The sequence below is a fragment of the Haliotis rufescens genome, unplaced genomic scaffold, assembly GCF_023055435.1.
Source record: "Haliotis rufescens isolate VD_foot unplaced genomic scaffold, xgHalRufe1.0.p SCAF_17, whole genome shotgun sequence".
In the NCBI taxonomy this organism is placed as follows: Eukaryota; Metazoa; Mollusca; class Gastropoda; order Lepetellida; family Haliotidae; genus Haliotis; species Haliotis rufescens.
Genome location: NW_025963857.1, coordinates 6,581,805 through 6,595,363, shown reverse-complemented (window position 1 = coordinate 6,595,363; position 13,559 = coordinate 6,581,805). Strand labels below are relative to the sequence as shown.

At 41.0% G+C, this 13,559-nt stretch overlaps 1 protein-coding gene across 2 annotated transcripts in view; it reads right to left on the bottom strand.

The window, feature by feature from the left end:
* Window positions 1–805: 805 nt before the first annotated feature.
* Window positions 806–13,559, bottom strand: part of LOC124140646 (WD repeat-containing protein 97-like) — a 56,398-nt gene continuing 43,644 nt past the window's right edge. Inside the window, exons 24-30 of one of the 2 annotated variants that reach the window (XM_046508444.2) lie at window positions 10,695–11,023; window positions 9,718–9,867; window positions 9,068–9,194; window positions 7,447–7,534; window positions 5,682–5,877; window positions 4,489–4,565; window positions 806–2,034 (exon numbers count right to left, since the gene is read on the bottom strand). In XM_046508444.2, the coding sequence (XP_046364400.2) occupies window positions 1,790–2,034; window positions 4,489–4,565; window positions 5,682–5,877; window positions 7,447–7,534; window positions 9,068–9,194; window positions 9,718–9,867; window positions 10,695–11,023 (1,212 nt within the window). In that variant the 3' untranslated portion in view covers window positions 806–1,789. The remainder of the gene's footprint in view (window positions 2,035–4,488; window positions 4,566–5,681; window positions 5,878–7,446; window positions 7,535–9,067; window positions 9,195–9,717; window positions 9,868–10,694; window positions 11,024–13,559) is intronic. The other variant, XM_048397462.1, reaches the window with a different exon arrangement.

The window sequence follows — 13,559 nt, the reverse complement described above, 5'->3', positions numbered from 1 at the left end:
ATATATGTGTGAAGTTAATGTGACTCGACAGAATGTACAAACGTGTTACATTTTGGTAATACAGGAATTGTGAAAGAATCTACAGGATTAAGAAAAAGGTTCCAGGAAAATATTTGGCAATACCATGACTTGCAGTGACATAAAACAGATATTATTGGAAAGCATTTTTTAATTCTGTGATAAATACATATGCAGCGAAGTCTTGTAAACTTGAACTCCTTTAATTTGATAGTCAAACCTTGTCAGTCAGGACCCCATTTCAAAGTAGACACAATTTAAGGATAACAACTTTTTTAGTAGTGTAAAGCAGGGGTCCGGAAAATTTAAAATCCCAATCGGACATTTGCATTTAGTCCACGCCCCCTTCAAATAGCGAATTTTAGTACGACTTTTCACACACATTACAAGTTTACGTATTCATAATATAATGAATTATGAATTGTTTCAATTTAAATTGTTTATTCACCGGACAATTAATAACAAATAATATCATTTTAGATTTACATGGAAAACATACGTTTGTTTCTGTTATAATAACGATCTGTTAACGTAGTGAACGGTCTAATTAATATTCATGAGTCTGCTCAAGTGTACGCGTTGTAACATTTGGATCGAGACTATTATCCCATATTTGGTTATCACGTGACCTCACGGGAAAAGTTTTTTTTTAAACTAAAGATTTTTTTAAAAACAAGACAGATAATTTAATCACAAATACTAAAATATCGTTGATAGCAATAGTTATTTGAATACTGTAAAGGCCACGTTTCAGTATAGATCCTTATACAGTTTTCAAGGTTGACAACGGTATAAGGATCTATACCGAAACGTCACCTTTACAGTATTAAAGAAGTTGTTATCCATAAATTGTGTCTACATTGGCATCCGCCAACTTCTAAGTAATGCCTATCAAACAATTCAGGACCCCATTTGTCCAGAAACCACGATTTTATCAATAAATAACTCAATAGAGTCTACCTAAATAAAATTGACATTACTGTGACAAAAAGGACTCCCTTATTGAGAAATGAGTTAATCCAGATGACTTTACTGTAAGCTGTTGGCATGAACAGAGTGTCACTTGTATGTTTTAGGGGGACCCCTGGATATTGCTTGTTTCACTCTACTGTCCATGGCTCTAAGACTTGAGTTAACAAAGCTCCACTCTATGTAGCCTGGTGTATATTAAGCATGACAATCAACAAGAGACAGTGTGTGGACATAAAACACACACGTAATCTGTCTATCAGGTAGAAACTCAATATACTAATCATAAAAATTTACATTTGATATATACAGAAATGAGAATCTAAACTAAATTAAAATTGCGAGTTTCACCCTAAAAATATTCAATAATCCCATTTAAATTGTCTGTAAATACTGATAAACACTGATTTCTTAGACACTAATTAAAAGCAAATTAGTACTGGGTGCTTTACACAAACTTATGAGCAGATAAGGATAAAGATTCATATTTCATTTCCCTCTTAACAGAAACTTTAATTCCAGAATGCTTTCTTCTAACCTTAATTACATGGATTTTGCTTAGGTAGTCCGAACACTTTTAGAGCATGCACTATGCATGTAGTAATATTCTGACAAATATGTAATTTCAATGATTTCATATGCAACAATATCCTAATTATTTCCCCTCAACGACAGTTATAATTTACAAATATGAATTTATTAATTTCCATTGTATAAAATATTTGACTTCAATGACTCCAAGGAAAGTTTGAAATATTATTTTGGCTGCCATTTGCTGACTCCATATAGTTTATAATACAATTCAGCTACTAGGCGCCACGACTTGTTCCATGGGTATGTAGGACTGATCAGGAAGAAAGAACTTCTGGGAGGACTTGAGTGTGATGAGCACTGGTTCCTGGAAGCGGGCATCGAACTCGTCCAGTCTGTTTGGGAATGGGTTCATGTACAAGGTCTTCATTGGCAGGTTGATACTCGGCACAAATGTAGTTATCTCCCCTGTGACCAGTGGTCGATTGCGGCCTCCAAGAGGGGGGCATTGGAAATCTGAAAGATAGTTTATCAAATTGTTTCAAATCATGCATAAAAATATAGAACACACTGTTTTTATGTTTATACCTCCATAAACGCCAAAATATATTGAAGTCAGTTCTTGATATATTGAAGTCAACAGTAACAAGCATGAAATACTCATATCCCCCGCCTATATGACATGCCCGGTTGTGTGCAAGGCATTAGCCCTCCGGAAAAGAGCACTATTTTCCATCTAAGTTACAGTCGTTGCCATGGAAACCTTGAAAAATATTTTTTTCAAAAATTCCAAACTATCAAAAGGCACCAGTTTACCACTAGACCTATCTATGTGCCAAGTTTGGTTAAGATTTCTCTCATGGTTTTTTAGTTCTGCTTCGGAAACAAAACGTTATGGACGGACAGACAGCACCCATTCCTATATCTCCACCTCCACCTCGTGCTGGGGGACAATAACGTCACAGAATGCTTATTTCATCAGTAACAAAAATATGTAGACAACAACACAAAATTAGTGACATTATTCTGGCATTCCCCCTCTATTATCATCTAATCAGAAAACAGTCGTCTGCTAGAGGGCTGACGTCAATATTTTCGGTTTATGGAAGCATAAACACAAAAATAATTTCTTGGTTAGCCAATCAAAGGACATGACATGTAATTCATATCCACCACAAAAGACGAGTGGTATTTGTGCTGCTTTTATCAATATTCCAGCCATATCACCACGAGGGCACTAAAATAATAGCATAATAATAACCCTAAGCATAGCACTTCGGTGCATCTGATCGCTATTGCCGGTTATTTTTTTTTCACATGGAACAATTTGACCAGTCACCGTGGAGGCTCCCGCGCACATGATTGTGAGAACTACATGTTGACATAGAATCATCAAACTACAACATCTATGACTTTTAACGAGTCAAAGTATGGCATTTATGATATATGTATCCATTCTGTGTCAACTAAAGTTCATTTCAAGGCGTCAATAGCGGTAATCTGACCGTGGTTGCTGTTAATAACGGTGAGTTGTGCGATCTTTCGATTGCTTCACACACAATTTCGCCGAAATTGATTAAAACAATATTAAAAGGAATTTCGAATAAAATTAATGAAATATGTTAAATACATAAGTCCAGATATACAATGAACACTTTTTATAGCCAGACAGTGTAATTACATGATTAATTTGCATACTTCAGTATGGATTTGTTGACATGGTATTTCCGGTGTTACATGCTCACGGTAATGTCTTTGCGTTGGGGGAAAAAACCCATCAAAACTCATTATGGTGTGTATAATGTGCACTCCCTTCTACACAGCTGTGTTTTTTGGAAAAAAGGTGCACACTTTTCTCAAGAAAATATGGTAATACTGGGCTTCACATATTGTACTCGAGTGAAACATCAAACCCAGGTATAGCATGACAAGCCACTGCGTTATCAAGGCTACCCAGATGCCCTCGGAACCCTACTTCCACTTGCATCCAGCGCCCAGAGGAGGCTTGTAAAAACTACAATACATAATGCATGAGAATGCATCGAGTGAGTGAGTTTTACACCACTTTCAGCAATATTCCAGCAATATCACGGTTGGGGGACACCAGAAATGGGCTTCACACATAGTACCTATGTGGGGATCAAACCCGGGCCTTCGGCATAATGAGCAAACGCTTTAACCACAGGCTACCCCTGATCCGAAAATGAGTCGAAACTAAATGATGGGTTACAAACTGTTTGATAACTGTGTCGGAGAAATTCAAGAAAAACAGTGCAAATTAAGTGTCCTGATTCGAGTACTGCGATATGTATATGTGATGTAGGCATACAATGTATCATGACTTGACTAAAATACCTCTGGAAAAATATTAAACACTACATATATTATATATTTCCATAAGAAATGGTCATCTTTAAAATCAGTTTACACAGGGCTGATACTCATACTGAAATACAGAAACTGAAATGATTGTCAGAGGACATTTCTTGTAACTGCTTCACACTACCCTTTCTTTGTTCCCCCTGCTTTGCATCATGTCACATGACACAGTACCATCTCCAGGAACAAACAGTGATCTTGTTTTTTTGTTTGTTTGTTCTTTATGCCGCACTCAGCAACATTCCAGCTATATGACAGTGGTCTGTAAATAATCGAGTCTGGACCAGACAATCCAGCGATTGACATCATGAGCATCGATCTACGCAATTGGGATACGATGACATGCATTAATCCCGTTAATCGCCTCTCACGGCAAGCATAGTCGCCTCTCACAACAAGCATGGGTTGCTGAAGTCCTACAGTGTTCTTGCAACTGTCAAGGAAGTATTGACAGTATCTTTATTAGAATGAGATGAAAGCCATATGATGATATTTTCAAAAGATGCAGGTAGTTCGGTGCATATCTAGTTGCGGTGCTTAACCTTCTTCCAGGAGTACACTGAAGCATGAACGTAAATGTTGGCCACCTACCAATGGCTACTGGTTTATCCCTGCTTCTCCTGCACACACTGGTGTGTGTCTCCCCCAGCCGGACCAGCGCTGCTTTACTGTGGACAGAGCAAAGGTAGGACTGTCAGTAACACAAACATAGACACATGAAGCTATTTCTTTCAAATTGGCATTGTGACATGGTAAGATTCATGACCTTTACTCATCCTATATAAATATTTATTGATAAATGGATCTCTATGGTGAGTGATAATGTGATGTGTATCAGACATTAAATTTAAGGTTGTATTGTTATTTTCTTGCAGATTAATAAGGTTTAAACTTCTGAGAATGAACCCCTCAACCAGGGACTCCTAAGGATGAACCATGGACTCCTGAGGATGAACCATGGACTCCTGAGGATGAAACATGGACTCCTGAGGATGAACCATGGACTCCTGGGAATGAACCGGGGACTCCTGGGGATGAACCAGAGACTCCTGGGGATGAACCCGGGACTCCTGATAATGAACCGGGGACTCCTGGGGATGAAACAGGGACTCCTGAGGATGAACCAGGGACTCCTGATAATGAACCAGAGATTCCTGAACCTGATGGACTCCCTAAGGATGAAGCAAGGACTCCTCTGGATGAACCATGGACTCCTGATGATGAACCATGGACTCCTAAGGATGAATCAGGGACTCCTGAGTATGAACCAGGGACTCCTGATAATGAACCAGAGACTCCTGAGGAAGAGGCCTAGGAGCTCCCAGAGGATGACGCAAGCACTCCTCTGGATGAACCATTGACTCCTGATGATGAACCATGGACTCCTGATGATGAACCAGGGACTCCTGAGGATGAACCAGGGACTCCTGAGGATGAACCAGAGACTTCCTAAGGATGAAGCAAGGACTCCTCTGGATGACCATGGTCTCCTGATGATGAACCAGGGACTCCTGAGGATGAAACAGAGACTCCTGAGGATGAAACAGAGACTCCTGAGGATGAAACAGAGACTCCTGAGGATGAACCAGGGACTCCTGAGGATGAACTATGGACTCCCTGAGGATGAAGCAAGGACTTCCGAGGATAAACCAAGGAATCCAGAAAATGAACCAGAGACTCCCTGAGGATGAACCAGAGAATTACTGAGAGTAAACCAAAGACTCATTAAGGATGGATGAAAGATCTCCTGAGGATGAACCAAGGATTGTCATTGGATGACTTACTGTGGTAGTTTTGGCAGTACCAGCACTGTGTTTTTGGGAGGCCCAGTTTTATCTTTACTGGGACCTTGTGGGCGAGACCTTCCTTTCTTCAGTGCCTCGATCTCCTTCTCTACCATCATCTCACAGAAGTAGCTGACAGCATCCAGGTATGTGACCGCCTCCAGCACAGTCTGGTCCGGCATCTTGTCATAGGTTACTGAAACATATTGAACTTATTTGTTTGTTGCATGATGCCACACTCAGAAATATTCCAGCTCAACGATGGTGGTCTGTTAATAATTGAGCCTGGATGAGACAATCCAGTGATTGACATTAAGAGCAATGATCCACAGTGTCAGGGTATGGTGACACACAATGAACCAAGTCACCGAGCCTGACCACCCGATCTATTTAGTCACCTCTAACGACCAGCACAGGTTGCTGGGGACCACTTCTAACTTGGAATACCCACAGAGGGAACATACTTCAAGGAAACATGATACAAAGCTTCCTACCCACTTACACATCAAATAATTCCCTCATCTGAAATAATCAGAATAATTCAGATGTACACAAGATGATTCCCATGAACTATTTAAAAAAATGATTTTCAAATTATAGGGTGTGAGTGAGTGAGTGAGTTAGACGACTGGGCCACCCGTGCCCCCTATAGGATGTGTCTCCAACCTACTGGGAAATGAAGGCACACGTGACTATAATGACAAGGACACACAGAAGGGCAGCCTGAGGTGAGCCTGCTGATACTTAAATACTACTTTCACTTTTGTAAAGTAAATCTTCAATTTACACATCAGAATACATTTTAGAGTCAGGCAGTTCACAGAAGAAACCGGTCTCACATGGACTACATTCAGATTAAAATAAATAAATGTTTGTAAAATGATTTCATCATTCTGCTGTAAATATAAGTGCTCTAATGTGGCAAGTAAAAAGGGCATCATGACACAAAACATGTGTTTGAGAGTCATGAATGACTGTTATGAGTTTCAAATATCAAAGCCTACAATATCATGACAAAAAAAAAAGCTCAAACCTCTTAAACATTTATTTAAACCTTGAAGAGAAATGCAAACATCCTATTAATCCTGTTCATGAAACCACCTTGTAATAAACATTTGGACAATTCAAAATTATACTTATATTAACAACAAGTTCCACCAGTGAAGATCCGGGTTAGAATAGGTCTTCAGCAACTATGCTTGTCGTTAGGTGACTAATGGGATCGGGTGGTCAGGCTTGCTGACTTGGTTGATGCATATCATTGTGTCTTAATTGTGTAGATTTATGCTCATGATGTCAATCACTGGATTGTTGGGTCCAGACTCTATTATTTACAGACCGCCTTCATGTTGCTGGAATATTGCTGAGTGCGGCGATAAACAACAAACAAACAAAACAAACAAACACAACTAGAGTTCCGTTTCTGTATTAAAGGGTTAATACTAACTGATAAAAATATGTTGCATCAAGTATATGCCTTCAAACTACGACAGGTAGCATTCTGGAGTCAAATACACATACTTCCTGTTGCATGATAATGATAGCATCCCATCACATTTCCTCTGTATCATTTCACTTCCCTCATCTAAGACAAGAGTGGTAGTCGGGTAGCCTAGTGTTCGCTTGTCACGCCGAAAACTTGGGTTCAATTCCCGACATGGATACAATGTGTGAAGCCCATTTCTGGTTTCCCCACCGTGATATTGCTGGATTATTGCTAAAAGCGGCGTGAAACCTCACTCACTCACTCTAAGACAGGACTTACTTGTCATGTTGCGAGATGCCGTGGGAACGAACTCCACCCCGTCCGGGAGGGTGGTGAGGGTGGTCTGGTCGTCCGATACATCACCTCCCTGTCAAAGTACACATGACCAGCCATCACAAGGACACGTCATAGATTTCACATGCATCCTATAGCTTCACAAGCACATACGTGTGGTGTAAGCTGAAATCTAACGTCTTTGAATAATAATAAATAGTATTATAATAGTATTAGTACATTGACCCAAAGTGTGACTGAATCATTTGAAATGTATGCCTGGGTGTACAAAACAACCTTAGCATAACGCCGGTCGTAATTCTATGTTATGATATAGGAGTTACGATCACCTTAGCGCTAAGATCGCTTTGTACAATGGCACATCCTGCCCATCACCAAGTTGCCAGTTTTAAGATGACTAGTAAACACAGAAAACAGTCAATTTACCTACCTGTCTAAAAATATAATTTTATCTTTTGGGCATTACCTTAGATAAAATTAGTATTAATATTTCTTGACTTTAACCCTATTTTAACTATAAAATTTTAGAATTCTGTATTCCTGACTAGTCTATCAGTTGTATTTAGTCTATATTAGACGATTATTGTACTGATGTCCTCATGAATAATAAAAGCATGTGTGGCAATACATGTTAGACAGAAAACCTGATGAACGACAAAAAGAATGTATTGAAACTTTCAGTAACATCAACAACAAGTTTGCCATGGGTCCACATGGACTGTGATGTATGTGTGCATCGCTAAACTGGCATCCTTGTCATTATCACGCAAGGTACGAAATAAGCACTTGCCCAGAGGCCCGTAGTAGGTAGATCTTGTGTCCGTCACATAGTTTCAAAGTTGCATGGGTCCGTTTGGCCCGCATTAAATTTATGTTTCTATTTATTTGTCACAATAAGCTGCAGTTTAGGGCCTGAGGACCTGAAGAGTTTAGTCAGGACCTGAAGAGTTTAGTCAGGACGACAGCCTGATGACAGCCTGACAATTTTTATAATTCCCAACACTGGCAGCATGTCATGACAGTGGTAGACCGTATGAATAATGCAAGGAGATTATGATACAAACTATGATACATTGGTATGTGGTACAAGGGAAACAAGCATGAAATACTCATATCCCCAGTCAATATGACATGTTCGGTTGTGTTCAAGGCATTAGCCCCTTCGGAAAATGAGCACTATCGCCATTTTAAGTCTAAGTCAAACTCGTTGATATGGAAACTCGAAAAATCTTTTTTTCAAAATCCCAAATTCTAAAAAAGGCAACAGTTTACCACTAGGCCTATCTATGTGCCAAGTTTGGTGAAGAAATATTGCATGGTTTTCAAGATCTGCTTCGGAAAGGAGCACTATTGAAAATTTTAGTAAAAGTCAAAGTCATTACCATGGAAATTCTAAAAATATTTTTTTTAAAAACCCACTATCTATCAAAAGGCACTAGTTCACCACTAGACCTATCTATGTACCAAGTTTGGTTAAGATATCTCTCATAGTTTTTGAGTTCTGCTCCGGAAACAAAACATGACGGACAGATGGAAGGACGGATGGGCAGCAACCACTTCGTGGCGGGGGATAATAATCCTACAGGGGTTGATGCGATATACTTACAGCACTGGCACCGTGTTTCCCCTGCTGTTTCTGTATTTGACCCCGGGTCATCTTCCCGTGGACATTCTGGCCCTTCTTCATCCGGTCGATTGTATCCTCGATGTGAAGCTTGTAGGAGGTCATCCATCTGATTACAGGGAAACACTCACATGACCATGACAGTATAAATAGCTACAAAATATTCATTTACACTTCAGAATAATTTCTGATCTGAGAAGTCCCAAGCCAGACCACCATTTAACTGACTCTTGACAATCGGGGGGCACGGGTGGCCCAGTCGTCTGAGGCGCCGTGATTCGCTGTGCAGAGTTGCGTCCCTTGGGCACGCCAGAAACCTATGATTGTGGGTTCGAATCCCGGTTCGCCCCGATTATGTTTCTAGGTTTGTCAGCACCATACCCGTGCTCGTGGGTTTCACCGAAGTGGTAAACGTCTAAGACGTGCATTACTTCGGGCTTTCCTCCCACATTAAGCTGACACGCTGCGATATAACTGGAATACTGTTAAAAGCGGCGCTAAACCCAACTCACTCACTCACTCACTCACTCTTGACAATCATGAGGTAAAGAACAGCCCAGTCTGCTGTCAGACAAGGGGTACACTGTACAGGAATCCATTCCTGGTTATGTCAAGAGTTAATGGTCACCCACCTGTTGAGCCACTGCTGACACATCCTCCGGAGCTCCATCTTGCGGTCACTATCGTCCAGGTTCCAGATGTCCCAGGAGTCCAACTCCTTCAGGAAGTTGTGGTGGGGGTCCTGAAGACCACACCCGAAAAGGGTGTCCATGATAGTGGACCTGCAAGGTCGTCCATACAAATGTTGTCACTGATGTTCATGTACTTTACAGAGTAATGGGTATTTAACAATTATGATGATCCTTATCTGTCCTACCAATTCCTGTGGGTTTCTCCAAGTAACATCTCTTTTGAGGCTTTTATTCAGCATCATTCTTACCTACCATCATCAACCTGACAGACTGTTCAAAGCAGGGTTAACACAAGTCTTTCCTCCATCCCACCTAACCCATCTCCCTCTCACCCCTCCATTAAACCTACCCATCTCCTCTCACCCATCTAGCCTAACCAACTCCCTGTCACTCCTCCATCCCACCTAACCAACCCCCTCACCCTCCCATCCAGCCTAACCAACTCCCTCTCACTCCTCCATCCAGCCTAACCCAACTCCTCACTGCTACATTCAGCCTAACCCATCTCCCCCCACCCCTCCATTAAGCCTAACCAACTCCCTCTCACCCCTCCATTAAACCTAACCAACTCCCTCTCACTTCTCCTTCCATCCTAACCAACTCCCTCTCACTTCTCCATCCATCCTAACCACCTCCCTCTCACTTCTCCATCCATCCTAACCACCTCCCTCTCACTTCTCCATCCATCCTAACCAACTCCCTCTCACTTCTCCATCCATCCTAACCACCTCCCTCTCACTTCTCCATCCATCCTAACCACCTCCCTCTCACTTCTCCATCCATCCTAACCAGCTCCCTCTCACTTCTCCATCCATCCTAACCAACACCCTCTCACTTCTCCATCCATCCTAACCACCTCCCTCTCACTTCTCCATCCATCCTAACCACCTCCCTTTCACTTCTTCATCCTCCCCTACCTGACGTCCCGATCACCATCCAGGAACTGCACCATCATCTCCACCACAAAGTCCATGTCCTTGACAGCCAGGACCTGCAGACACCTGACGCTGCTGAGGATGAAGGCCTTCTCCGCCTCCACAGCACAGGTCGGGGGCTTGCTGTGGTGGTTCAGGGCAGAGTAGATGGCCTTCTGGACCTGCACAGTGACAGTCCCTGTCAGACTCTCCTGGGTGAACAGTAGTGTCAGGGCCTCCACCACAGCCGTCTTGTGCTCCAGCTCTGCTATCCGGATCAACTTCAGGATCATGTTCGCAAGAGTGTCGGAGTTCCATGGTTTCGGCATTGTCTGTGGGATTGGCATTAGAATGATCAGGTCTTTCTTATGAGCACCTTTTGGTAAGGCATTAACGTTTGGAGAGAAGAAAATGCATGATTGGACTTGTGATAAATCTTAACCTTGATTCATGTAACTTACGGTTTTAATACTGCTTTAAGCCTTAACCCTAACTTAGTGATTTAGGGATAACACTCTTAACAGTATTTTAATCAATTCAGAGTGAGTGAGTGAGTGAGTGAGTATGGTTTTACGCTTTTAGCAATATTCCAGCAATATCACGGCGGGGGACACCAGAAATGGGCTTCACACATTGTACCCATGTCGGGAATCGAACCCGGGTCTTCTGCGTGACGAGCGAACGCTTTAACCACTCGGCTACCCGACCGCCCTAATCAATTCAGAGGTCACCTTGATGTTTTCGGGGTGCTCATGCCTAAAAGATATTGATTTTGAGGGAAATATAACAAGCACAAACTTGTTTTACAGATCAAGGAACACAAGTAGGAATCAGGGATTGAATTCAGCAGATCCTGGCAACTAAGGGACACAACTCTGCATAGCAAATATGGACACAATCAATGGTCAAAGTCTTATATCTAAAACAACGACTACTACTGGCATAATTTAACCTGACAGTCACCCAAGTTTCCTCTCCCCACCCCGACCCCATCCTCCTCACTACCGAAACCCAGCCTCACATCATTTTATTATTGTAGAAATTGCTGTGTTCCATCTGCCTTTACATGACTGACTACATAATATCACTTATCTTGACGCTAATCACATCTGTCAACATTCAGTAATCACAGATGCATTGAACAGTTTGTAAAAAAATAGAAACACAACAGAAAATGGTCAATTGCTACAGAACTGACATAATACCCAAACAAGTACGTTGTGTAGCTGAACTTGCTCCTCTCTCGTATGTTTGTGTATCAATATATACTACTCAAAAGAAGTCAAGGACCACTCTAGACTTTCACATTACTCTAGTTAATCTGCAGTGGCGTGACAGATTACCGTATTCGACGTAATAAGCGCCCCGCTCTAATAAGCGCCCACGGCGATCTTTGCTAATATATTGGCTAGTGAACAATCCAAATTAGCACCCCTTCTGATTGATCAATGTACACAAGACTTATTTATTTGTGTATAATACACACACGTGTGTTATATGCACCCTTAATTATTGGCAATTAAATTCTGGAAAAATATATCTGTCGTATATAAACATTTCAGGCTGTCAGCATAAACCACGAAAATTGTCTTTCAACTAGAGCTGTTTTTTCACCAAAATAATATTCTAATAAGAGCCCCTAATTTCTAATTTTGAGGGCGCCCTGGACGCTTATTACGTCAAATACGGTACTGTAATATTGTAAAAGAATCATGTGGAGCTTAACTTCTTTTTGGTAGTATATGTTGCGATTTAACAAGGCACAGATCACTATAATATTTTCAAAAATATCACCAGTTATAATGAAAAAATAGCTAAATTCTATGAACCATTTACTTTATATTTTTAAAATATAGTACAGAAAGAATATCACCTTCCATTACAACAATATATTCTAATGAATAAATAATGAATGTGACACTGCAGAAGTGGAGAACTCAACACTACAACCTAGTAACACAAGCCAAATAAATGAGTGAGTGAGTGAGTTGGGTTTAACGCCGCTTTTAACAGTGTTCCAGTTATATCAGGGCGTGTCAGCTTAACGTGGGAGGAAAGCCCGAAGTGATGCAGGTCTCAGACGTTTACCACTTTGGTGAAACCCACGAGCACAGGTATGGTGCTGACAAACCTAGAAACATAATCGGGGTGAACCGGGATTCGAACCCACAATCATAGGTTTCTGGCGTGCCCAAGGGATGCAACTCTGCACAGTGAATCGCGGCGCCTTAGACGACTGGGCCACCCGTGCCCCCGTCAAATAAATGAACTTTCCACTGAACCTTCAGTTTAGTTAAATATTTTGTGACCAATCATGAGAGCAGGGACCTTATGGGTGAAAAATTACATTTTGACTTCTTAATCTATTTTAAAGCTTAGGACCATAAGAATGCAGTTCATACTCCTCAATTCATATTTATTACACAGATAGATGGCATCAAACATTTGGACTCCCATTTTCCTACTAATACCGTATTCGACGTATTAAGCGCCTGGGGCACTCTCAAAATTGGAAATAGTGGGCTCTTATTAGAATATAATTTTGGTGAGAACAAGAGTTTGGTGAGTTGAAAAATTGTAAATTTCGTACAGTAGTTTATGCTGACAGCCTGAAATGATTCAAAAGAAAAGTATGTACGTATCATACACGAGAGATATATTTTCCAGAATTTAATTGCCCACAATTAAGGGTGCATATAACACACGAGTGAGTATTATACACGAATCAATAAGTCTTGTGTACATTGATCAATCGGAAGGGGTGCTAATTGGGATTGTTAATATATTAAAAATATCCCAAATATATTAGCAAATATCGCCATGGGCGCTTATTAGAGCGGGGCGCTTATTACGTCGAATACGGTAACT